The 27,946-nt window shown below is 30.2% G+C and overlaps 2 protein-coding genes and 1 long non-coding RNA gene across 5 annotated transcripts; 1 reads left to right on the forward strand and 2 right to left on the reverse strand.

The window, feature by feature from the left end:
- The first annotated feature begins 4,126 nt into the window (after positions 1-4,126).
- LOC105204899 lies at positions 4,127-27,053 on the forward strand. Its single transcript, XM_039458582.1, has 5 exons — positions 4,127-4,463; positions 22,676-22,994; positions 23,536-23,766; positions 24,099-24,346; positions 26,781-27,053. The coding sequence occupies exons 1-5, from the start codon at positions 4,430-4,432 to the stop codon at positions 26,987-26,989; spliced, it is 1,041 nt and encodes a 346-aa protein (XP_039314516.1). The 5' UTR covers positions 4,127-4,429; the 3' UTR covers positions 26,990-27,053.
- On the reverse strand, positions 7,960-10,265 carry LOC105193411. Of its 3 annotated transcripts, none has more exons than XM_039458584.1 (4): positions 9,945-10,265; positions 9,433-9,472; positions 8,670-8,832; positions 7,960-8,580 (listed from the first exon to the last, which is right to left on the reverse strand). In XM_039458584.1, exons 3-4 carry the CDS (start codon positions 8,803-8,805, stop codon positions 8,264-8,266), a joined length of 453 nt encoding a protein of 150 aa, XP_039314518.1. In that variant the 5' UTR covers positions 8,806-8,832; positions 9,433-9,472; positions 9,945-10,265; the 3' UTR covers positions 7,960-8,263. The 3 variants fall into 3 exon arrangements, with proteins under 3 accessions (XP_039314518.1, XP_039314517.1, XP_039314519.1); XM_039458583.1 differs by having other exon boundaries at positions 9,031-9,472; positions 9,945-10,264; XM_039458585.1 differs by lacking the exon at positions 9,433-9,472.
- On the reverse strand, positions 16,986-17,634 carry LOC120359741. The gene is made up of 2 exons (XR_005576531.1): positions 17,293-17,634; positions 16,986-17,219 (listed from the first exon to the last, which is right to left on the reverse strand). It is a non-coding gene; the product is annotated as an uncharacterized LOC120359741 (long non-coding RNA).
- Positions 27,054-27,946: the final 893 nt, after the last annotated feature.

Here is a 27,946-nt window from a genome sequence, read left to right on the forward strand (position 1 = left end):
CATCATAGTATTATTAAGCAATATAAATATTTATATCAATAGACAAAATAGATCCATATATGAAGAAACCTCGATCTACAGCCTAATGAACAAACAATATTTTTTAATTGTTTTTTTAATAAAATTTTTTTTATATTTAATTTAATTATTGTATTATAATAATATATATTTTTTAATTACATTCTTATTTAAACAAATAACAAAAAAATTATTTTAAATGCTATTCTGCATTTGCAAAATTAGTAAAAAAAATTATAATTTTATGTTTGTTTATATAAATATTGTGCTTTAATTTTATATATTTCATTTTTTCAATAACGTATATTGACCTGATTTACCAATTATATACACATATCAGCATAAAGTGTTCGCAGGTCATAATGAGGGATCAATTCGCAGCGATCACGGAAGTCAAGCAACGTTCACCAGAGTCGCAACTTGGATAGGTGACCGCTTGGAAATTTCCGAAAAAGATTCCCAAGATTTTTTTTGCAAAAAATGTTTTTTAAAATGTTACACAAATATTATCTTGTTCATTGGAATTATGTGGTGTAATAATATTTATGTGAATATTTTGGAAAAATGAAATGTTTCAACGCAATATTTCAAAAAGCGGACATCTTAATGGGAGGGCCCCAACTGCCTACAAAATCGATTGCCTACAACGTCGATTGCCAACGCACGTTAGCCTACAAATCTTTCGTACACAAAATCTTTTATCCACAAAATCGATCGTACACAAAAACTTTTGCCTACAGTTTGATAACCTACAGTTTGATAGCTTCCATTGCGTACAAATATAAAATTCAGAAACAAATGTACGTTTGCACACAAAAATTTTTGCCTACAGTTCGATAGCCTACATACTCCATTACGCACAAATATTAAATTAAGAAACGAATGTACGTTTGCACACATGACATTATTGCGCACAAGTCACATAAGGGGTGAGTCGTAGGCTTCCCCCTCTCCTCTCCGTGCGTGCGTGCGTGCGTGCGTGCGTGCGTGCGTGCGTGCGTGTGTGTGTGTGTATGTGTGTGTGTGTGTGTGTGTGTGTGTGTGTGTGTGTATCAAAGTAACTTTGTCTCTTAATTTAATATTCATGCGCAATACAGCTTGTAGGCTATCGAATTGTAGGCAAAAATTTTTGTGGGCAAACGTACATTTGTTTCTGAATTTTATATTTGTGCGCAATGGAGCATGTAGGCAGGCTTGGGAAAGTTACTTTGTAAAAATAACTAGTTACAGTTACAGTTTCTGTCTTCCAAAAAATAACTAGTTACCGTTACAAGTTACTGACTTTAAAAAATAACTCGTTACAGTTACAGTTATTGAAAAAGTAACTTAAAGTTACTTTTCAGTTACTTTTCTGTTTTTTTTTTTGGTAATATTATAAAACATTAATAATTTAAATACGAGACTTTTACTGAAGAGCATCCACGTAAAGTCTTTTCTATCTTTAATTGTGTAAAGCGTTATCTACAATAGAGACTACTTAAGCCTTTAACCTTAAGAAATTAACCAATAATAATTGATTTATAGAAGAATAATCGATTGTGTTTGGCCAATTTCTTAAGGCTAAAGGCTTAAGTCTTTATTATAGTCTTTATTGACGACGCATAATTTGCATGTGACATGTTTACATATATTAAATATTAATTACCTATATGTACAGATGAAAACTATGTGAATTATGTTCTAAATTTTTTGAGGATAAAGGTTGGTTTATAATAGCCGTAATCGTAAGAAATTGGTCAATCATAGTTGATTTATAAAAGAATAATTGACTATGATTGATCAATTTCTTATGGTAACGGCTATTATAAACTAACTTTAAGACTAAGTATAGAATTTAGACTCAAAGGCATTCTTAGTAACCAATTCTCTGCTGGCTGATTATCACACGTATGTACACGATAGACCAGCCAGACGATCACACAACACGCAGTGATTCTTCGCGAGCATCCCGGAATCGTACTTGAATATCCGGGCCCTACAAGTACAGTCGTGAGCTAAAAGGTTGCAACACGTTTTCTTGGATGGTTTTTAGAATGTAGACTTGCTCCTCGATCGGCGAACATAATTGGTTGAATCCACAAGTAAGAACCAATTACGTTCGCCGTTCGATGAGCAAGTCTATATTTTAAAAACCATCGAAGAAAATGTGTTTCAATCTTTTAGCTCACGACTGTATGTACATACAATCGTGTATCTACATGTAAATAACTTGTAACCTATGACTACTGGTACGGGGCTGCCAAATGTATAACATATAACCGTTCATTGTCACGTGTATCTTTCTAGACAGAACTTTTTCTCGGATCACATCATCTCTCATCATATCATCTCTCTCGGATCACATAAGAAGCATAGAACATAGAATTGTCACTGCATCGAGCAACAGTGGCTGCGTTCAGCAAACTCAGTGGTTGAGTGAGCGCTTACTGCTATTAGTGTAATCTTTTAGGTCTAACCAATCACCAATTACATTAAAGCTGCGTTTGAAAACATCAGTTGAGTACCCTCATATATATCATTTTATCCTTGTTGTTTACCGATTGTTAAATAAAGATAAAATGATACACGACGCCACTCGGGTGATGTTTGCAAATGCTATCTAAATTGGCAAATGAGTTTGAAATATATAAAGTAACTATAAAAATAACTATTAATTTAGTTACTAGTTACACAAATAATGTAACTAAGTTAAGTTTATAGTTACAGTTGAAAAAAAGTAACGAAGTTAAGTTACAGTTACCAAAAACAGGTAACTCTAACTGTAACTTCGTTACAAGTAACGAGTTACTTCCCATCCCTGCATGTAGGCTACCGAACTGTAGCAATAATGTTATTTGTGCAAATGTATATTTATTTCTGAATTTTATATTTGTGCGCAATGGAGCATGTAGGCTACCGAACTGTAGGCAATAATGTTATGTGTGCAAACGTACATTCGTTTCTTAATTTAATATTTGTGCGCAATAGACCTTGTAGGCTATCGAACTGTAAGCAAAAATTTTTGTGTACGATCGATTTTGTGGATAAAAGATTTTGTGTACGAAAGATTTGTAGGCAAACGTGCGTTGGCAATCGACACTGTAGGCAATCGATTTTGTAGGCAGTTGGGGCCCTCCCCATCTTAATATTGCTGCAATCTTCCAGCAATGTTGCAGCAATGTTTCGCAATCAAAATGCAATATTACAATGTTTCAATGAAATCATTCTGCAATGTTCCTGTAATCTCTTTGTGCTGTATGAGAAGTCATCAGACTCGGAATAATTAAATTTTATGAATTTCAACTTTAATTATATAGTAACAATATCATAACATAACCGGGAAACATCTAATATAAATTGTTTACTACTAATTTGTTTAATTTGTAATAAATTTTTTTTATTTTTTACTGTCAAATTGCTTGTTTTTATTCAATATTAAAAAAAAAATACGTTATAATCTTTTAAAATTTTATTTAAAAGTTGATAAAAATGAGAATGTTTGATTTGGAACCAATAATTCCAAATTGGACCGGAAAAAGCATTTTTACATTTTCCGTTATAGTTCAACACAGATGAGAGATACATCAAAATAATCTAAAGCAAAAATGAAAGAAATTAAATTATCTTTCCATTGGCACCTTCAGTTTTACGATCGGACTTTATTTGCACCTTATAAAGAGCAAAAACTGCAGCTAGGTCCGATTTACCATTTTTTTTTTCCCATGGGGAAATTCTCATGGATACCTCCTTTCCCGGGGCAGATGGGAAGGTTATGCTGGACACTTCCCATACAGCACAGAGGGTTGCAGAAATATTGTTGCAACATTGCTGCAACGTTGCAACATTGCTGCAACATTGCAACAATATTGTTGCAAGTTTTGTGCTGTATGGGTTACCGGTGAAAACCCCATTGTGATCCTGCCTATGAGGGGACGTGAGGGGCGCCCCGGAATCGCAAGCATTTCAACCAACAGGCGCCTTTCAAGGTCCAATTTACTCCCCTCTCCCTTATATATGTTAAAGTATTGATCCAATGTCCCCCTTCTGGCTACTCCACACTTTCTTTACATAAGGAAATGTATTGTAGATATTCTACCAATCCCTCCGCTTTCCCGATGGGAGAACAGCAGAGACCCCTACTTTGCGAGACTACCGCGCAACGATCTCTTTGCCGTTACTCCACACGTGGTAGATTCGTAAGTCGCCGCCTCTGATTAAAAGTGTAATTTGTGAGATCAAAGACACATCAGCTGCGATTGTTCAAAATTTAGAGTTGAAAAAGAAAGAGAAAAAAAGGGAAATAGGAGCAAGAAAAAAAAAAGAAGAAAAAAGTATAAAGAGAAATTATTTACTTTGAATCATTATTAATCCTTATATCATTCGCTATCTATTTATAACGCAGTGTTCTAAATATCAAGATAAACCAATCAAGATGGCAAAAAATTCTTCGAATATTCTTGCTGAAGGTCAGTAATTTTGCAAGATATGTAGTTTTTATACTTAATTGCAATACAATTAGAAAGTCAGATCTATTGAAATTAACTTTTACAAAATATCGTTATACAAATAAATTTATTATCACAAATTTATATAACATTAAATAAAATTAGTTTTAATTTTATTTTTTTACAATGTATTTTAAAATTATAGATATTGATTTTAATAGATCTTTTCTCTTCGATTTAAATTTTTCTTCTATATAATTAGAATTATCTTTGTTATAATTATAATTTAAAGTAAAAGTTACATGGACAATGACTGTTAAAAGTTTTCAACTAGAAAAGTAATTTTGTATCGTGTTGCCCAAAAAAGAATTACTATATAAAAACTTTATGAACAAAATTTCACTAAATTACAATATATTTCAGTGTATTTTTACAATTGATTAGCTACTAATAAAAGATTGGCAAAAACAGAGAAAGCATACATTTTTTAAATATTATATAGCCATAAGAAAAAATATATAAATAATTATAATGTAATATTAATTAAAAATTAAATTAAGAAATACTCTGTATACCCTAAAGATTTAAAATCAATACAAACTAATGAGTTCACGAGCTAGATCATAATGCTATAAATATATCAGTAATACGAGTATAAGTGATAGAAGTATACATTATAAATATGTTTATAAATATATTTATAAATGTAAATTAAATTAAACACTGATACAAACAAAAAATTATACAGTACGTGCACTAACGCACTTCTTCAAACAGCAGTACTTTTTCAAGGTTACTCTTAATAAACCATATAAGAACTACGTAATGCTGAGAAACTGCATTTACGCGAGTATATGGTTTTTTCATGCATGGAAAGAGGATATTATATATTTCAAAAGAGAATAAAATTTATGTATCAAGAATGTGACACACTGTCATGTGTAGCATAGCCGGCAACTTAGTACAATTTCGAGTGTGGAGTTCTGCTATTTGTTGGCGGGGAGGGGGGGGGAGGAGAGAGAAGCTAGAAAAATTAATAAAGGCTTTATTAGCCAAATAAACAGGATCGAAATCCCCCTTCAGTGGTTTTGTCTGAAATTTGACCCATCTTTTTATTATTAAAGAAAACTAAGTTTCCCAAATTTTCAAGTTCCGAGCTTCTTCCTATCATCCAACCTTAAAAAAAATGTTTTTTAGTAAATCATTTTTTTCTCTGCAAGTTTTTAATAAATTGATTTCAAATTTTAATTGGTGGTAAAAATTATTCAGATCCATAACTATTAATTTTTGTTTTCCATTTTGACAGGAAATTCTAATTTTACAAGCCAAAAAAATATTTCAAATTGTAATATTTCGTCTCTCATAAGACTTGACACCTCTATATTTTAATTATAGTTACAATTTCGTGCAAACTACTTCCTTGATTTTTTTTCAGAATTTTTTTCCGTGAGAACATTCTTAAATACCCAAAAACCGTTTTTTTAAATCTTTTTCTGCAAATTTTCTTGATTTTTGCTTGTAAAGACTATTTTGTGGCTCTGTCCGATAACTTTGATTCTCCACGGGAATAGAGCCCATTATTAAGCATCATTAAGTAATCAATTAAAAAAATATCACGTTTCTACTTGTTTTGGTTTCGTATATTTTAAGCGTGATTTTTTAATCTATGACTACATCGATTTGCTTATGCAACTAGATAATTTTTGCTATTACTCATTATAATCGAAAATGCCATCAAAATTTTTTTAATCTTAAGAATAACGTACTTCAATCGGTTTTCACGATACCATTCTAGCAAACACAAAGTTACCGTCGTATTAATGTTGTAATTTCCCACTCAGCAATGTTGCATAACACACTCGATATATTACATTTACATTGTTGATTGAGAAATTATACTAACATTTACATAACGATGACTTTATATTTGCTGGAAATGCTTTCAGGGCACGTATTATGCATTTGTTCGGAATCAATTCCGATCGGAATTATTCCGTTTTCCCTAGAAAACACAATAGAAATTTAGTGAGAAACGGAATAATTCCGATCGGAATCAATTCCGAACAAATGCGTAATACGTGCCCAGGGGGTCTATCATATAACATTTTCCCTAGGGCGGAAACGTGAAAAGTGAAAAGTTTCACGTGAACAGCACGATCATGTACGATTCCACGGAATCATGTAACTCACTCATGAGCGGAAATATGAACTTTTTGACGTGAACTTTTCGCCATCAGCCGTGATGGCGAAAAGGTGAAAATTTAGGGAATTAATAAATTGTATGTATTTTGAAATAAGAATGAAAGTATGGTAACAGTGTGGTAACAGTTTGAAGAGGTATTATTGAAGAGGTTAACCTTTTTGGTATTGCATTACGTTGATAGGATAAAGTAATACGTACATAAATAAAAATAATGCTTTTGTGATGTAATTAGGTTTGATATTTATATTTGACAAATTGATATTTTGATAATTATATAGAATGAGGTTTCATCAAATGCAAATTTAGATAAAAATATACTTTAAACGCGTTTTGATACACAATGATATAAGAAAGGTGCGTCTTGTGAAATAGAATATTAATCAATTAAGTGTTTATAATTTATAAATTTGGAAAATACATGTGTGAGCGGAGAATTCAGTTTTGATCAAGATCCGTATTCTAAATTATTCAATATTTTTTAATTAAACAAAGTTAAATTTAATGACTAATAAAATTAATTTACTTTAAAATTTGCACACATAAAAAACTAATTAAAATTAATTTTGAAAAACAATATTTGAATTAAATTACAATGTAATTTTGAGTATTAGATTACTACATAATAAAATAGTTGTTACAATATATGGATCATTAAAAATAAATGTAATATATATTATCCCAGATAGCCAGTTGCCCACAGGTTGCTGTCAAATTGCTCGAATTATATTGCTTAAGTTGTTTTCCATATTGAGGAAAGCGGCTTTCGATTTTGCCTATTGAATTGCTGTCTTTTTATTGGCACCAACAATTGAAAGCAATTTGATGGCAACATCATGGCAATAGTTGCTTTTTAAAAATGAATTATACGAAAATTGGTGGAAACTAAAGAACAACATGATAAAAACAATTTCCGTCTCCAAAACATTTACTAGTACTTTGATGACATTTTAAAGGAAACCGTTGCCGTTAATAAAAGACTAAGGATTTTAATAGGTTATTCACTTTCACGAAAATTTAATAAATTATATAAGGCTTTTAAATACTCGTAGCGGTAACAATGTGGATCAATGTAATGTCAAAGGAGAGAAGTGACATTACAATTACATTGTTACTACTACAAGTATTTAAAAACCTTATATAACGTATTAAATTTCTGTGTATATATTTTACATATATTTTATTATAAATTTAAAACAAAAAAAGTGTATACGCATAATATGTTTAATTATATATATATTTATTTAATAAATGTTTGTTGCTAACACTTCTTATGTAAAAAAAACTAAAAAGAAACTTGTATTAAAAAAATATAAATTCTAAGTTTGTATTATAAACATGTATTAGCTTCATAAAATATTTGCTTTGGTTTTTATATTGCAACACTAATTGTAAGTTTGTAAGCAGCCTCTTTTAGGTACATATAGGTATTTATATATTATATTGCTATTAATAATAATAACGCTATTAATATATTGCTATTAATATTTATATATTATATTGCTATTAAAAATATCAATTATTAAAGTCTAATTAAAAAAAATAAAAAAATAAAGAATCAAACTTATTAATAGCAATCTAATATATAGATATATATATACTACACAAAACGTAGAAAAATTTATAATTCATTAGAGTGCTCGTCGCTATTGTTTTCATTTTCCGCGTCTGTAATGTGCTCGCCGTTATCTTCGCTTTGATTTCCATCATCTTCGTGATTGCTAATGTTTTCGTCTTCGTGATTGCTAACGTTTTCGTCATACAATTCGTCATACAAATCTGCAGCAGCCTGCAAGTTTCTTCGCCTTCCTTGAATTCCAGCATGTCTTTCTCTGGCATTTCGTAAACGTTGTTTTGCAACTTTTAAAGATGCCACAACTTCTTTTTGAAATTCTTCCCTGGTTGGTTTAAGGTAGTACCGATTCGATCCTACGGCTTCTGAAAAATAATAGATATAATAATTTTTTGGTTTCACAATCAATATTGTGTAATAATAACAACGGAATAACAAATATATGTATACATACGGTAAATCGCTTGACATAAAACCGTATTGTAAAATGGGAATTTAACATCAGGAACACCCCACCATGTCAGTTCCGCTGCTACTTGCATTGTTATAGATTCTTTTACACATTGATGTACGCTGTCTTTTAATGTCATACAATTTAAGAATTTGAAGTAGTTTACCTACAAAAAACAAATTATTACAAAAATAAAAACCTAAGCTAGTTATATATATGCTGTCTAATATATTTTGATATAATTATAAAACGCAATAATTTCGCAAATGCTTTGATTTGTAATAAAAATAATTTTCAATGTAATAATAGAACGGTGACTTAGAAAATAAACATAAAAAGAAATTAATAGAATACACGTACACACCATTAATTAGTTCCCGATTTCTATACTTGATATAGAATATGTTACATATCTTATATCGATTCGCTAAGGACCTGGAACGAATTAATGACGAGTACCGTACATACATATATGCATATTAAAGTGGAGCTTTTTTAACTAGTGTAGTTTTTCTTGCTTTTTTCTCAAAATCGTTTATTTTAGATATCTGAAGATAAAGTCTGAGATGGCTAAAATTTTTTTAACTAGTGTTAATAAAATTGCTAAAATATATATATATAAATCAAAGGAATATAATAATGATATGTGCAGTAATAAAAAACAGAGCTTATGTCAACTAATGCGATCTAGTGTAGCTCGTATAGCAATAAAAGAAACAAAGTAAATAACTGCGACATCGTATAGTAAATCTCTTCTAATAGTCACACTTTCTGATGCACTCTTGATACGCTTATTTCACATATATCTAAAATTATAAAAAATACACAATTAGCATATACAATAATCAGTTTATTTGCATTGCTTGCACTTCTAGCATCTAGATTCTGTGGATTTGTTTTTTATTCCTGCACTGGCTTTACTAGGCTGTATTAATTCAAAGTTTATCTTTTTTTCTAATATAAAATAAAAAGATAGCTTCTGAAATAGTGCAATCTTATACAGCCAATGCCACGAATAAAGGTCAAGTGTAGATGCATTTTATTTTCTTTTCTACAAAAACAATTCGTGAAATCCACATTATTATCACGTCAATTCTACATTTATATGAATTTTCATATAAAATCCACGTGACAAAAATGTGAATTTCACTGCTATTTTTGTGAGGTTATTTCTATACTGGCTACAGCAAAAAGGAAGTTCAAGCAATATGAACGCGTACATTATCTACTATTATTTGATAAATATAATATTGAATAATATATGTGTCATTTACTTACATTATATTCTTATAAGCAGCTATTGTATCCTCCGCTTCGTAAATTCAATCCGCCCGTGGCGGCTTATAAACACAGCACGCGCGAACGTAAACTTTTCAGGCTCGATAATGAACACTATAACGCCGAAGATTTGTGTGTGTGTGTGTGTGTGTGTGTGGTTTCTCCTTTCCTCTATATTTTTTGAAAATTTTTCGTGTTTTCTCGCTTCTCCTAGATATAATAGCCCTTCGATCAATTCAAGCACATGTGCCGTATGTGTCGTACAGAACGTCTTGCTTACAAGCACTCGAGCGCCGTGCGCCGTTTTCAGTGTTGCCTCTCCCAAGTATGGCATCACTGGCCGTTTTATCTACGTTTAAGGCGTGTTTCTATTTTATACGACAAGGCGCAAGACGGCCGCGGCATAAAGTACATTCTACATTAGTTAATCGCAGTTTTAAGTAGAAAGTCAAGTAATTGATAGTATACTTATATATCTTGCCACAAGAGAAATAAACTCAATAGTGTAACTGTTAAGAATAGGACATTGAAACATTAATACATTAATTATGTAAAATATATAATAATTTGTTTTAGGATTTTGGGAACCAGAAATTCCTGAGACACCATTAACCATGCCCAACAACAAAGAAATATAATTATTCCGCTATATTTTTATTCAATTCTTATTTTAAATATCATTTTAATGTGGTCGTATTCTTATATTTTCAAATTATTATTGTAATATTTTATATTAATATTCCATAATTTGCGATTACAATAATTTTGTGTGTATAAGCTTTCTTAATAAAAAAAAATAAATTATCAGACACAGATTTAAATATTACACGTGCGCAAATATATAAAATATATATAAGTATAAGTATATTATTATATATATGTATTATTTTATAGTAATTATATTTCCATTAAGTTGATGGAAACATATGACTAAACATTTTGCAACAATAGTTTCCAACATATTGTAGCAACTTTTATAACAATAAATATACTACAACATTGTGTTTGTTTACGAAAGCAACTGTTGTCCATATAATGCTCTTACATTAGTCGAAACAAAATGAGTATTGCTTTGGTGATAGCAACATTATGACACCTTAAAGGAAATGTATGTCAAGCAATCATTTTTCTTATTATGCCAAGGAACGTTTGGCTATCTGGGTTATATTTGTAAATTAAGTTTATGCAATATAACTAAGAAATATTGCTATTTATTTATGAATATTTTTTTTACAATTTTTTTTTATATAATAAAATTTTTACAGTAAAAGTTATACTGTAAAAGCAGGTAGAAACCTTTTTCACGATCGCTTGATAGTTGCAATGACAGAGCCTCTAATAGTGAATTTCGGAACGCAAACTAAACTTCTGCGCATTATTCATACATAATCGCTGTGCGTGAAAAGATTCACGTGAACTCTCTATGAGTGAAAAATGAAAAATGAAAAGTGAAAAGTGAAACGTGAAAAGTGAAAAGTGAAACGTGAAAAGTTCCACGTGAAATTACATGATTGACCCCCAGCGCATAAATTTTTTTTCTTTTCAATGCATAATAATCTAGTTTTTTTAAATATACAAACAAGGAATGATTTTAAGAGCAGTACTTGATGTTATATGCAAGGGTCAATAAACTAAAACATTACTAATTGAATATAATAAATGTTTCTACTTGTAATTGTCATTCTTCTTTGTTGTAGAAACAAATTTCAAGATCTGTAAAATTCAATAATGTTCGTCTTGTCGTATTTATGACATATCAAAATACATACTGTGTAACTAATTACCAGTGATGCAGAAATAGTTATTTAATGTTTGTCTCGATAATTACCCAAAAATTACCAAATTATTACAAAATGTGTATTGGATCGTATTTTTTATGTAATGGTCTCATAGAACGTTGTAAGAAGATAAAAGTTTCGGAACATCAGTTTTGGTTGAAAGACTCAAACTGCACAGTTACAAATTTAGCATATTTTTAAAATTCGTCTTGGAGCATTTAAAGATGCTAATATAAATCAAGAAAATATATTTTCAGAACTCATAGATACAATAATTATTTTTCTTGTTACTTTAATTTCAAATTGACTCTAATTTACATTTTATAATATTTTGTTCAGCATTTATTTTATTTAGTTCTAATTAAGTTTTTATTAAGTTTTTATTTGCTAATATTTTTATTTTATATTTTGACAAACTTAACTTGTATTTATATTAACTTATTGTCGTCTTATTTATTTATTTATTTGTTAATTTTTTAATATGCTGAATTTGTAACTGTGCAATTTAAGCCTTTCAACCAAAATTCCAAAAATTTTCTTCTTTGTCAACTCCGAAACCAAACGTCTTCTTACAACATTCTACGAGACCAACATTACGGAATTTTATTACAGATCTTGAAATTTGTTTCTACAACAAAAAAGGACAATAATTACAAGTAGAAACATTTATTATATTCAATTAGTAATGTTTTAGTTTATTGACCCTTGCATATAACACCTAGTATCATTCTTAAACCCGTTCTTTGTATATTTGAAAATGAATCAAATCCTTCTTCATATGACATATTTTCTTTTTACGTAATACTGATTTTGTATTACAGGTCGAATAATTTTTAAAATTGTTAAAAAATTATTTCATAATAAGATTGCAGACAGCAAATAAATAATCTCCTTTGTTTTAATAGCTGGACTTGATTTGAACTGTAAATGTTTAGTGTTTCCCAAACTAGATGTTATCCATTGAGAGGATTAAAGGATTTTATGCACTGAAAACATTCCCAGCAAATACAAAGTTACCGTTATATAAATGTTAATATATTTTCTTACTCAACAATGTAAATGTAATATATCGAGTGTGTTATGTAACATTGCTAAGTGGAAAATTACAATTAACATTAATACGACATAACTTTGTATTTACTAGAATGGCATCGTGGAAACCGGTTGAAATATGTTTTTCTTGAGTTAAAAAAGTTTTGGTAGCATTTTCGATTATGATGAATAATAGCAAAAATTATCTAGTTGCATAAGCAAATCGATGTAAACATAGATTAAAAAATCAAGCTTAAAATATACGAAAATGATAAAAACAAGTAAAAACGTGATATTTTTTAAGTTATTGGTTAATGATGCTTGATGATAGACTGTTCCCGAGAAGAATAGAAATGTTATTGGACAAAGCCACGAAATAGTCTTTACAAGCAAAAATAACCCTGAAAATTAGGCGAAAAAAGTGAAAAAGTGGTTTTTGAGGTATTTAAAGGTGTTTGCATGGAAAAAAATTTTGAAAAAAATCAAGGAGGTAGTTTGTACGAAAATGCAACTATCATTAAAATATAGAGGTAGCAAGTCTTATGAGAGACGAGATATTACAAGTTGAAATATTTTTTTGGCTTGTTAAATTTGAATTTCCTGTCAAAATGGAAGACAAAAATTCATAGTTATGAATCTAAATAATATTTATTACCAGTTAAAATTTCACATCAATTCATTAAAAACACGCAGAGAAAAAATTATTTACCAAAAAACATTTTTCTAAAGTTATGAATAATAGGAAGAAGCCTGAAGCCTGAAAACTTGGGAAACTTAGGAGTCAATTCTGTAACCTTAACGATGTCGTTATGGTATCGTTGCGTAGATTTTTTGTATCAAGTAATAACTGCGCAATGATACCATAACAACATTGTTAAGGTTACAGAATCGATCCCTTAGTTTTCTTTAATGACAAAAGGATGGGTCAAATTTCAAACAAATCCATTGAGGAGGGATTCGACTCTCCTTATTCGACTAGAGCCTTTCAAGTGTGGAAATTCCACACTCGGATTAATCCGAGTGTGGAGTTCTCCACATATTCCATATATAAGTTGCCGATGATGTGTAGCAATGGTATTATGTAGTAAAAGTTTGACAGCAAAAGTTTGTTGAAACGTTAAAGGAGTTGCAAAAGAATACACTAAGGCCGGTATTCATAGGCGAATCTTATTTCAAGACTGTCTTAAGTAGCGTCTTAAGATGCTAATATACAATTTTCTAATTGGTTGATGATATCTTAAGATGGTATCTTAAGAAGATCTTAAATATAAGAATTGACTATGAATATCGGTCTAAATGTTTTCAACTCAAATAATGCATACTTAATTTACTATTAACTGCAAAAAAATAATAAAAAAAAAACATAATATTTGTAGTTTAAAAAAACTGCTTTTTTACATCGCAGCAAAAAAAAACAAAAAAATTTTTATTTTTTTTCTAAAAAATTGCTTTTGTTTTGTTATGTAAATGACTATAAGGATAAAATAAATTGTTAATTCGCACAAGCAAAAAAACCTCGTTCACGGCTTTAAATTATTCATTGTTTTATATAAAATATTAGAATACACCATATAAAGTTTTATATAAAACTTTGTATAAAATATTAGAATGCAGCACTTCGAGAGGTTAGGTATCAGGTATCAACAGTGATGCTGCTTAAAAAACTAAACAATTGCTATAATTAATATACGTATATTCTGTAAAAATAATATTAATGCTAATAATGGTAATGACAAAATATATGTACAGATACAAAAACTACGGATAAATAACATAAAAAAGATTAGAGAGTAGTTAGTAAAAATATATATACATATATAATAAGACGTGCAAATATTATACAAAACTTTGTATAAATAATATAAGAAGTAATAAAAGTATTAAAAATATGTTTAAGAATTAAAACAAAGATAGTAAATAGCAGTTTAAGGTATTTTTTATTATTAGTTAGATTTAATAATGAACAGTATGTGTACGAGTAAAGTAAATATGAGTAGAATGGTATGACCTCGATTTATATTTGTTGATATTTCTTGCTATAGTATTAGATGCACAATGTAGAAGAAATGGTACTGAAGTGAGACTCAATAAGTTTTTCTAAGTAAAAATTTGACATTTCTTTTGGAATCAAATCAATTAATAAATTCTACTTTATCTAATTAGACATACAAAAGTGTGCATAAGTGATTTTTTAAATTGAAACTTATTACTTTAAAATTAGAAATTTATTATTTGAAAATTACAAGTTACATTTAATGAACAGTGTTATTTACAAAGAGAATAAGGATTATATTATAGTTTAAATAATGGTAGTTTTATTGTGAACAATTTTAGAAAAATTGCCAGTGATAAACAATAGTATTTGCGTAAAAAATGATGATCATATAAAATGCAAAAACATGCTATTTATATAATTTATATTTGGATAAAGTATTTAAATAAATTTTTGGACAATAAATTAATTTCAAATAATTGAATCTCGTCAAGAGGGCCAATGAGAGTCAGCGCGGATATAGGTGCGCGAATGTTTATTTCTTGTCCACGACAATTTTCAACTAATTACAATAATTCCGGACGTTTCGACTCATTTTGAGTCATCTTCAGCGCTCTAATAAAAATGCTCTGACCCTAAATTCCACAGTAAGAACATTGAGCTTATTGTAAACACACTCCTAATCAATAATTATCCTGTAGAATTTATTTTTGAGACAATAAACAGCCGCCTTAAATCGCTTATCAATAAAAAGACAATTAATCAGATAGACGAGAACACAGATATTAACACAAACAATAGAGCGCCATGGTTTTTACTGCCATACATTCCTTCAATCTCCGAGAAATTTAAGACTATTACCAAGAAACTTAATGTAAAATTGACTTTTTTCACACTTAATAAATTAAGCAGATTTATTAAAGTGCAGAAAGATGTTCTCCCAAATAACCATAAGAAAAATGTAGTTTACAAGATTATGTGTAAGAATTGCGATGCTTCATACGTAGGGCAAACGGGCCGAAAATTGAAAACAAGAATCACTGAACATTGTAACCATATTAAGAGGATGCTATAGTGACCGAAGAACTTCCTCGACGTCGGCATTGCAGATCATTTTTTGAAGGAGACCAGGCTATCGCTCTTTGTATCCAACGCATAGATCTGTCTTTGTTTTTCGATTATTTCGCCATCTGCGAAAAGACCTATCAACTACAGTCACTACTCTGTTTGCCATTGTTTACATGCGCTAAGCGAAATTTGTACACGTATAGCTGTTTACATGTTAAACTTTTTTGTTAGGCTTTTGACTAGAATGACACACAGTCAGTGTTGTTCGTTAGAGTTTTCTAAAGTGCGGCCTGGTCTCATTTCATACATACGAGCTACAGAACGTTAGTAAATGACAAAAGTTAACCTCGATCGAAAGATTCGTGAGCCGAAAATAAATAAATTTTTAACTTTTTGTTCGATTTTCTCGTAAAATTTACCAGCCCGCACTTTGTTTTGGTGCGTACTTTTATTCTCTAAAAGAATTTTGTGATCTGTAGAGCCAATTCGAAAATTAATGAACACTGTAATGTGTCGGTAATTTACGTCACTATAGCATCCTCTTAAGTGGAATACAAACAGCCACTCCGTAATCACTGAACACAGATTAAATTTCAACCATGACTTTGATTGGGAGAACATAATAATCCTAGACAATGAGCGGTTTTTGGGTAGGCGACTTACATCAGAAATGTTACATATACAATCACAGAATAATAGCCTTAATTTGCAAACAGATACTGATTGTTTACATCATGCATATCTGTCATTACTTAACAAACTGTAACAGAGTCAATAATTTATAAGATCAGATTCTCGTTATTTAATTACCCAGATAACAAAATGCCTGCATAGTGAGTGCACGGTGCGCGCACGTGTGCGTAATAATCATCACAGTGTGCCTGCACAGCACCATGCAGATATGTCCGCATTTGAGGCTCATATCGCCCGCACGTGTGAATGCCGCACGCATGCGGGCGACGTGAATCTGATATAAGTGCACCAATTGAGATTCATATCGTCTACACACGTGAGTGCCACACGCGTGCAAGCGATATGAATTTTATTTTATTGTTAAATTATAAAATAATAAATAAAAATATTAAAATTATACATAGGGTTATCTTAAAAAACGTACACTAATTATATATATATATTTTTTATTATTGGTATTACGGTATATAACAAACATTATTATTATTAACGTGATATAACAAACTTCATCGCCATTAGCGCGACTTACAAGTATACGTTTCTTCCGAATATCTGACTGGCGAATCGAATATCTTCGTAGTCAAACGTTAGATTAGATATCCTAACCTAAATAGTCGTCAACTTTAAAGCTTGATATCTCGATTCGCGGGTCAGTCCGACACTTTTTTCTGCCAGATTCGTTCATTTCGTGCAAAAACGCGTCAAATGAACCTAAAAATCGGAGGTGGTGGGAGTAATCTTAACATTTACCCGAACATACAATAATAAACATGTATCTACATACCTCCAAATAATTTAATTATCCCTCCAATCACTTTCTTCTTTTTCTTAATTGGTACGGACTCGTTCAACCTTCTACTCTGCAATATAGTTAACTTAACGAATTATAATAGGATTGCATGAGCAAAACCCTAAGCACAATCAATGTATGTATGTACTGTACACGTAGCCAACCAGCGAATGGAACTTTTTTTTTTACAGTCACTGCGGTGCGTTCAGAATAAACGTGCGCGCAAGTTTAAACTTAGAAACTGGATTGTAATATTGCCTTACAATAAAATGGAATAAAATTTAAAAGTTAAAAAAGGAAGCACAATTTTGTAAATTACATAATACGTAATATTTTTAAATTTATAATTAAAATTGAAAATACTTAAAATAGATAAATAAATAAATAAATAATTTAATATGTTAAATAAAAAATTATATGTATTATGTGTACATAATATAAAACTATATTATATATAAATTATGTATGTTATATATAAATTTCATATTGAAAATTATTAAAAAATTATAGTAAAAAGGAAACTGTATTTGTCCTATAATTTCTGATTAATTAGCAATAAAAATTACAAAAAAATCATATATAAAATGTTTCCTATGATACTAAAATATATATTTTTTATATATTGTTATATTAATAAGAACATTTATATAAAATTCTAAAATGCATGACGATTTAATATTTTGGTCATTTTTTACTCCGTCACGTTGTGCAGGCAAAGTGATTGTGTTAGTGCATATACGTGTGAGTATCACACGTGAGGGTGATATAAATTCTCACCATGAAAAATACACCATGATAAATATACAATCATACACAACGATAGAATATATAAAATATTCTTTTCGATCACTCATATATCTTTTTACGCATGACTTCATAATGCCACCTTCCATGCACGCACACGTGCCGCTATCACATTGATAGGGCAATATGACTGCGATGTTGCAAGCATACGTGATATCACGCTGTGAGGGTGACGTGAGCCGTCACAAATTGTTATCTGGGTATTTTTATGTATTATGACAAGCTGCGAACGACTTTTCTATTTACTCATATTTTCTTGTATTTTCTTATAGACCGTATTTATGTATTTATTTTGATCTATGTATCCCCGACTGCGTGTCTTTGCGTGCGAATCTGTAACAAGACTTTGAAACCGAACACACAGCCAGTATACATTTGGACTTTCGATAGAGAGCACGACCTGTTGTCGAGTGTATACGAGTGTGACAAGAGAATTAATTATTCTTACGAAATTTAATCCTATCCAAGGCTTCTATCGTCCTCATTAGTCAAGAATGGATGAGTCAATCAATTTTGATCAATTTAAACAAGTTCTGTGTAAAAAACGTCTGATAATTGAACAGAAAAGTGTCATTTCTTGCGACACTGTCATGGGGAAGATGCCACAGCGGATTTGGCAAACCGCCGGTGACGCGATGTCCTCCCGTTTTGCTAACTGATGAGGAGATTTTATTTTGTATATATATTGCGCTGAAGATGACTCAAAATGAGTCGAAACGTCCGGAATTATTGTAATTAGTTGAAAATTGTCGTGGACAAGAAATAAACATTCGCGCACCTATATCCGCGCTAACTCTCATTGGCCCTCTTGACGAGATTCAATTATTTGAAATTTCGAGAGTCTTTCACTAACTTTAATAAATTAATTATTTTGGAACTTATTTTAGAAAACGTAATTGTTTACAGTTGTCTTGTTAACAATCTTTAAATTGTTTACAGTTTACATAAAATTTTAGAATATAGCAATTACACTCAATAACATTTTATATAATTCCATATATATTTTGACGATCATATATTACAATATATTTTACATATACATATACGTATTTTTCAAATAAGTTCTTTTTTATATTAGACAAAATATAAATCTATGAATGTGTTTTATTTGTGTTTTTTCTAACATGAATTTTAGATCTAAAGGTTTTATTTACGAGTAGATTCTATATTTTTTAAATCAAACACATTTTTAATTATTCAAAAATTGGAAATAATTTTGTGACTTAATTTTTATTTTAGTTTAACTTACTTTTTATCTTCTTTCTAATTTTAAGTATTAAATAACATTTTTTTAATCGTCAGTACAAAATACAATTGCGGTAATATTATTTTTGCTCGACCAATAGATATGCTCGCTCGTGCTATTTTCAATTAATACGAGATAAGGAACCTTATCACGCCGTATATGCATATATTATGTCAAGTTATTAAAGTTTACAAGTTTCCTCGAATTCCGTTCACGTGCACCCGCACGTGAGATGTTAATTTGGCATTTCTACATGCGGACCATGTACGAGGTGTGTTCAAAAAGTATCGCGAATTTTGAATTTTCGCGGGTTACGTATATTCGAATTTCGATCTTTTTGTGGCGTTATGTTGGTACTCATGTCTCTCACTTATGCCGACAAGCTCGGCCATTTTGAATGTTCACTTAATTGTTGACAGCTGCTTTGCTTGCACGTGTTTTGGATCGTCTTCGATTTTTACCTATTCAAAAAAATGGATCAAAGAACCTGTATCAAATTTTGTGTGAAAAACGAAATTAAGTGCGCGGATGCATTCCGAATGTTGACTGTGGCATACGGAGAAGCTACCTTGGACCGAAGCAACGTTTATCGATGGTACAAAATGTTCTCAGAAGGCCGAGAAGATGTGAACGACGAAGAGCGTGCCGGACGCCCGAGCACTTCAACAACAGACGAAAAAATTAATGAAGTGGAGAAAATGGTATTGGCCAATCGTCGAATCACCGTTAGAGAAGTTGCTGAGGACCTAAACATATCGATTGGCTCGTGCCATTCGATTTTTATCAATGATTTGGGCATGAGACGGGTCGCCGCGAAATTCGTACCAAAATTGCTCAATTGCGACCAAAAACAGCATCGCATGAACATTGCTAATGAGATGTTGGACTCTGTCCGCGACGACCCAAATTTGCTCCAGAGGGTCATAACTGGTGACGAATCGTGGGTTTATGGTTATGACGTGGAAACCAAAGCTCAATCATCTCAATGGAAGCTGCCGCACGAACCAAGACCGAAAAAAGCGCGCCAAGTTCGGTCGAATGTGAAAGTTTTGCTGACAGTTTTCTTCGATTGCAGGGGCGTGGTGCATCATGAGTTCTTGCCACAGGGTAGAACGGTCAATAAGGAATATTACCTGCAAGTTATGCGCAATTTGCGCGAAGCAATCCGCCAGAAACGCCCGGATTTGTGGAAGAACAAAAATTGGCTTTTGCACCACGATAACGCCCCTGCTCACACATCGTTGCTTGTGCGCGACTTTTGGCCAAAAACAACACACTAATGATGCCGCAGCCACCGTATTCCCCAGATCTGGCCCCCTGTGACTTTTTCTTGTTCCCTAAACTGAAGAGGCCCATGAAAGGACGACGTTACGCTACGCTTGACGAGATAAAGACGGCATCGAAGGAGCTGAACAAGATAAAAAAAAATGATTTTTTGAAGTGCTTCGAAGATTGGAAAAACCGTTGGCACAAGTGTATAATATCTCATGGGGATTACTTTGAAGGGGACAAAATAGATATTCATGAATAAATAAATAATTTTTGAAAAAACACAAAATTCGCGATACTTTTTGAACACACCTCGTATAATCAATTCGTGAGATCGCTCGCACGACTTCATTCACACATGTGTCCGCTTGTTCAGTCAAGTGTGCCTTTGGAAATTCCCAATTGTGCTGCACAATGGGTGATTTGAGCGAGAATTCTTTTTAGAGCATCACCTTGATCGAATATAGAGTTGACAATAAGAAAAGAAGTTAACATAAGAATTTTAATTGACAAATTATAATTTTAATCCTTTAAATAGAAAGATTATAAAATTGTCCACAATTAGGCTTCAATAAAATAATTTTCTAAAGATATTCCGTTTTAATAATGCACTTTTAAGGAAAAAAGAAAAGGTGTTAAATAAATAATAATAATCATAATAAGTTGTATAACTTGCATGCGCACAAAGGAAAAAAAGTATCAACTAAATTAAAAATATAAACATCAATCTTTTCACATTTGTATTAATAAAACAATGAATAATTTAAGGCCGTGAACAAACTAGTTTTGGTTGTGCAAATCGTAACAATTTATTCTTATAGTTAAGACAAAATTGACAAAACGTTTCGGACGTACTTGTCCTTCTTCAGCCGCATTATATTTCTTCTGACAAGTAAACCTACCTTTGCCGGACTCACCGATTTCATTGAAACTTTGCACATTTGTAGAGTAGGCGAAAATAATAGACACGTATTTTTTTTTATCAGCAATGGTCAACATTAAAGGGGTGAAATCGACCCCCAAAGTTGAGGGTATTAGGGAATCATCATGATGTTACACATAAAAATAATGTACCGATCAACACGAAATCGTTACAAAATGTTTTTTATGTTAAATAGTAAAGTTTACATGTCCGACTTTCCATGTACCCTTGTTGCAAGGGGTAAAACATCCCCCAAAATGGCTTATTTTTGTAGTATTTTGAATATAACAGAAGAAATTATTCTCCGATTTTAATGAAACAAATACCAAATATATATATACAATAAACTTTACTATTTAACATAAAAAACATTTTGTAACAATTTCGTGTTGATCGGTACATTATTTTTATGTGTAACATCATAATGATTCCCTAATACCCTCAACTTTGGGGGTCGATTTCACCCCTTTAATGTTGACCATTGCCGATAAAAAAAAATACGTGTCTATTATTTTCGCCTACTCTACAAATGTGCAAAGTTTCAATGAAATCGGTGAGTCCGGCAAAGGTAGGTTTACTTGTGAGTCACTTACATTTTTTAATTATTTTATTTGTCATACTTATTACAAATATAATTTAAGTTTCTACGTGAGTGCCTATCTATAAAACTTCTGTCCGTTATATAAGAATGAGACTAGTTTGTTTCTTTCGATGCAACGCGATAGAACAGTCTAATTCCATAATCAACTGTATTAAAATGAGTTATGAGTATACAGAAAGAAAAAAACTAGGCTTATTTTTATGTAATGGACAAAAGACAACATCTTATAGATAGACGCTCACGTAGAACTTTATACTTGTAATAAGCATGACAAATAAAATAATTGAAAAATGTAATTAACTCTGAAGAACTGTAAAGTGGCTGAAAAAGGACAAGTACATTCAAAGCATTCTACCAATTTTGTCTTGACTATAAGAATAAAATAAATTGTTACGATTCGCACAACCAAAAATGACTCGTTCACGGTTTTAAATTATTCATCGTTTAAAAATATAAAGTCGTAACACATAAAAGATTTGCGTTTATCAGGTAAAAATATTTTATGCACTATTACAAAAAAAAATTTTAATTTCAGATATGGAGGCACGTCTACAAATGATTATTAATGAAGGAGCAAAAACTCTAATGGACTTCGAAAACGCGAAACCAGAATTACCGTCGTTCTACGACGAGAAGAAATTCCGATTAGGACAGCAAGCATTTTGCAACAATATATTTTCTATGATGATAGCAAAACTTTGCGGCCTATTGTCCCTTTTAGCAATACCAAGCGTTTTGAATGTACTTGCATTCAGGAAGAAGAGAACTGCTTGTCTGGCGTATAAAAGATATGCAGAAACAATTCTGCATACAAAAATTTGGCTTGAAAAGGATCCCAATGGCCAACCTAATGAGTAAGATTCAAATAAAAGAAATTAACTTATTATTTAAAGATTTTATTAAATATTTTATTAAATAAAAGAGTTAATAAATAATGAATATTAAAAGCTGTTAGAAAACTTACATGTTTTAAGAATTTTAAACTATAACAATAAAAATTTATCAAAGATATGTAATTTCAAATTATATGAATATAAATTACATAATAAAAATTTTGTGTATATACATATGTACTCATATATCTTACAAACAATTTGAATAATTGGGATCGAACTCGTTTGTCTTGACACAATATTGACTTAGCGCGTGAAAGGTTAGGAATAAATGTGCACAATTTATGTTTTTGCACAATTTATTTTTGATCGCTTAATCAGTACCAGCATATACACAAGCAAACTAAATTAAATGACAAATGATTGTGAATAATTGATTTTCTTGTTATATTACAATATAATGAGAGAAATTTACTTTTTATTTATATTAAATATACTTTGTATTAATATTAAATGTAGTTGCTGCAGAATACGTACGTATATAGTATAATATTTATTATAGATTCTTGGAATCAATAAAAATTGTGAGACGAAAGCATTGTTGTGCGTTTAAAGCCAGTACCAAGGCTGGTTTTAAGCCAACGCAATATGATATGATACTTACGCAATTCGGATTTATTGGATACATTTTAGTAAGCCAGGAGTATCTAGGGATAAAAACCACTTCTGAGGAAATGGAGGGTGTAGTGCATATCTGGAGAGTCATTGGTAGCATGCTCGGCATAGAAGACAGGTTTGTACCAACAGACATCTAAATTACACATAGATTGCTTACGTGTCATTTTTTAAAAATGAGCACTAGGATGTATTAGCGCATAGATGACACTATCTCTTTTGGCTCTCAAAATGGCAAATTAGCGATTTAATTACAGTATAGATTTATCTGTGCCTTTTCTTATCTTTTATTGTTTACAAGAGAGTAACGAAAACATAAACAATGACAAAAAGAAAGAGAGAAAGAGAGAGAAAAACTATCATCAGATATTTTATTTAAATAATTTGCCGGAAATGTTTTAATTTATGCTTAAATCTATTTACGTGACTCAGTAATATTTATTTTTATAGATTCAATCTCTGCTCGGGGACAGTTGAAGAAACTCGTGCCCTTTGTCAAAGGTTATTGGAAGAAGTTTTCGTTCCTGCCTTGTCAAAGGAAGGAAGGAAGAAAAACGTGCATTTTGATTATATGAGCAATGCGCTGCTGAAGGGTGTCTGGTCCATCAGCACTAGTGTCGATTCAATAGGCTTCTTAGCCTTTACCCTTTACTTGGCTTCTTCAACTGCGCGTAACAAAAATCACTCCATCGAAATGGGTAAATTAATAAGAATTTTAAGATAATGAAACTATAAAATAGAATATATTGCTAATGAAAGTCATAAATTTATAACAAGATATTTTAGTTTGGCGCACGAAAAATTTTGCATTTTTTGGAAGTTTTTGAAAAAGAAACTATTATACACATTTATTTCTCCATGCTTTTACATACATTGTTTGTACTTATTAAGTAAATACCTAAAATTTTAATATGATCAATATTTATTAGTTTTTGCGTTACAAATATTTAAAAATAAATACATTTTTCAACTTTACTGATAAGATTTCTCAGAAACTACTAAAGTTATCGGGGGCGACTTTTGTATTTATGTAAAATATTGTAAAACACATATTACTCATTTGCTAGAATAACGATATAATTTTAAAAAATGTTTTTTAAGTTGTGCAAGAAATAACGAATCTTTAGAATTCTTACTACTGGTAGAATTATGTAAATAAGCTTATAAAATTAGAGCTTATAAGAAAGATACATGCAAAAAGAAAATTTTGCATTAAAAGTGTCATAAGTCAAAAATGGTTGTTTTTAGTGGTTTATTTTTATCATAGATGAGAATTTAGTACAGTAAATGAAGAAATAATAATACTTTTATTTTACTATAACTAAATACTCCAAAAACGTATAAAGAAATAATATTTTCATGATTTTAATCATTTAATATTTTTATGATTTATAGTTCATTTTTTGATGGAATCCTTGTTTTTTTAGTTATGACATTGCTCTAATTCAAGTGAACAATATTTGTTTGCTGCCCAAAAGGTTATTACAATATCTATAAATTCACTTTTTTTTATATAAGTTAAATTTATTAAAAAAGCAATATTTAAAAAAGCAATATTTATTCTTTAAAACCATGTTATTTTAATAATTTGCAATATTTTTTTTTAATTTTAATTCAGGCAATAAACAAATATATATTATATACGCAAAAATTAAACGTACTTGAGTAGTTTCTGAAAAATTGTGTCAGTCAATTTGAAAAATGTGTTTGTTTTTGTGTAATACAAAAACTAATAAACATTTAGCGATATTAAAATTTAAAAATTTTTTATAAGTTTAGTATTAATTTATTTGAATAAAGAGAATTAATCCTAAAGTGCCTTTTATAATTAACACTATGCTGGATGAGAATTCATCCATTAATGAAAAGTTAATTTACACTTTTTTATGTCAATGATTTGCAATGTGATAAAATAACTAAACTAACACTATTTTAATGTAAAATAAATGAATTGTTTATAATGTCTTATTAAATGTTATTTTAACCCATAGATTTCGAAAAAATTTTTATGGGTTTTTCTGTATTAAATCTTTGTAATTTGAATACTAATTCAATTTTTTAGTTAATATTTAGGAGTAAAAAAAATTAACCTCTCTGAAAATCTAGTTGGTGATGAGATAGGATATTTGGTAAAAAGACATAAATAATTGAGAAAATAGAGATAAAGGAAGTAAATGACTCTTTTTACTAACAAGTAATCAACTAATAAACGATTTCGTTCATTTTTAGTTAAAAACTAAATAGATATTTAATTATTAATTGAGAATATATTCCATAATAATTCTAAGTCGATTTATTCTACATCAAAATCATAAATAAAGCTTGCTTTCTTTCAGCTAAAATATGAATTAGGCTTTCTTTAAAATTTTTAGAGTGTTCTTTTGATTTCAGTATCACTTTTCTAATAATGAGATACAATATTATATTAATATTATTAACTGAATAAATTTTTAGGTTTATTAAATTTTTAAAGATGTATTACATTTATTTTTAAAATAAAAAATTATAAAAAAATAAAAAAAATTACAGATTGTACTATATTATACTTAAAAGTAAAAAACATTTTACCAGCAATTTTCTACTTAAATCACAATTTATTTTAATAAAAAAAAGATATGTGTTCTAAGGGAATTTTTTTAAGTATAGACAGTAAAACATTTGTAAAAATATAATACATCTTTAAATAAAAAAAATAATTTTTAGTTAAACCAATTATGAAAACTTGAATATAAATGTAACATTAAAAAATTTTATATTAAATTTTATTGTTTCAAAAACTTAGAAGAAAAACTGTTTTTTCTTATTTTTTTTGCGGATTTTCTTAATTTATTTGCAAGAATATAGATAAATTTATCGGAAAAATACATTTATAAAGTAAATTCTTATAATAAATTTTTATTTTTTTGCGGGGTGGGTGGGGGGGGGGAATTAACAAAATCTACAGAAAAATTATAATGCTTCGGTTTTTTGTAAACTTTTAAACAGTTTAGATTATATTTTCTTGATTTACTTATTTTTAAAACAACAGTTTATTTTAAAAATATTTATGAGCGCTATATAATATACAACATGTTTTATATATTTGTATTATTTTATATGATAATTAATACATGTATAATAATATATTTTCAGATTCACGGACTATGCCGTTTTACAGCTGGTACTTGTTCAACTGGCAGCATTTTATTTTCAAGTACTTGATGAGGCCTAATGCCTGGTGGTCTTCAATATTCCGTGCAATTTTTAATACTTCAATGCGACTCTCAATTTTCTGGCTAAAACATTTTTCGTTCCTTGCTTACTGGACATTCGGAAAAAAATATGCAAAAGTTAAAATTTGAAATATTTCATCGTCACTTTGATTAAAAATTTAATAAAATTAATATTTTTTTATTATTTTATTAGGAGTATAAATAAGTTTCCGCCGTTTTTTTATCAAAAATTGGGCATTTATTGTGAAAAAACGGTATTTAATGTTTTATTCGAAGTATTGTCCATCGCTAGCCACTACTTTTTCCCATCTTTCTGGCAGCATACGGATACCGCGTCGGAAGAATGCTTCATCTTTTGAAGCTATCCACAAATCGACCCAATTTTTTGTATCTTCATATGATGTGAAGTGTTGCTCAGACAGGCTATGCGCCATCGATCAAAACAGGTAGTAATCAGAAGGAGCAATGTCTGGTGAATACGGCGGGTGGGGTAAAACTTCCCAATTGAGTGTTTCCAGGTAGGTTTTGACTGGCGCCGCAACATGTGGACGAGCATTATCATGCAGAAGAATAACTTTGTCGTGTCTGGAGTAGTAGTGGGCATGTTTTTCCTTGAGTACTCGGTTCAATCTCATCAATTGTGTTCGGTAGAGAGCCCCAGTAATGGTTTCATTCGGTTTGAGCAACTCATAACACACGACACCAAGCTGATCCCACCAAATACACAACATGAGCTTTTTTCCATGAATGTTCGGCTTGGCTGTCGATGTTGAAGTATGGCCAGGTGATCCCTATGATTTCTTCTTCTTTGGGTTATCGTAGTGGATCCATTTTTCATCACTAGTGACTATACGATGCAAAAAACCCTTTTGTTTATGCCTGGCAAGCAGCATTTCACATGTGAAAAATCGGCGTTCAACGTTTCTCGGCTTCAGTTCATATGGAACCCAGTTTCCTTGTTTTTGAATCATTCCCAATAATTTTAAGCGATGTGAAATTGCTGGTTGAGTCACTCCTAATGTAAGTGCAAGTGCTTCTTGGGTTTGGCACGAATCTTCATCTAATAATCCGTTTGTTTTCTGTTCC

Source organism: Solenopsis invicta, chromosome 16 (genome assembly GCF_016802725.1).
Source record: "Solenopsis invicta isolate M01_SB chromosome 16, UNIL_Sinv_3.0, whole genome shotgun sequence".
NCBI lineage: Eukaryota > Metazoa > Arthropoda > Insecta > Hymenoptera > Formicidae > Solenopsis > Solenopsis invicta.

What these genes read in the sequence shown, in the direction of transcription:
- LOC105204899 (XM_039458582.1), top strand. Translation starts at nt 4,430, where the DNA reads ATGGCAAAAAATTCTTCGAATATTCTTGCTGAAG. An exon ending in TTCGAATATTCTTGCTGAAG is followed by an intron (nt 4,464 to 22,675) that starts GTCAGTAATTTT and finishes TTTTAATTTCAG; the next exon opens with ATATGGAGGCACGTCTACAA. An exon ending in ATGCTCGGCATAGAAGACAG is followed by an intron (nt 23,767 to 24,098) that starts GTTTGTACCAAC and finishes TTATTTTTATAG; the next exon opens with ATTCAATCTCTGCTCGGGGA.
- LOC105193411 (XM_039458583.1), bottom strand. An exon ending in TTTATGTCAAGCGATTTACC is followed by an intron (nt 8,581 to 8,669) that starts GTATGTATACAT and finishes ATTATTTTTCAG; the next exon opens with AAGCCGTAGGATCGAATCGG.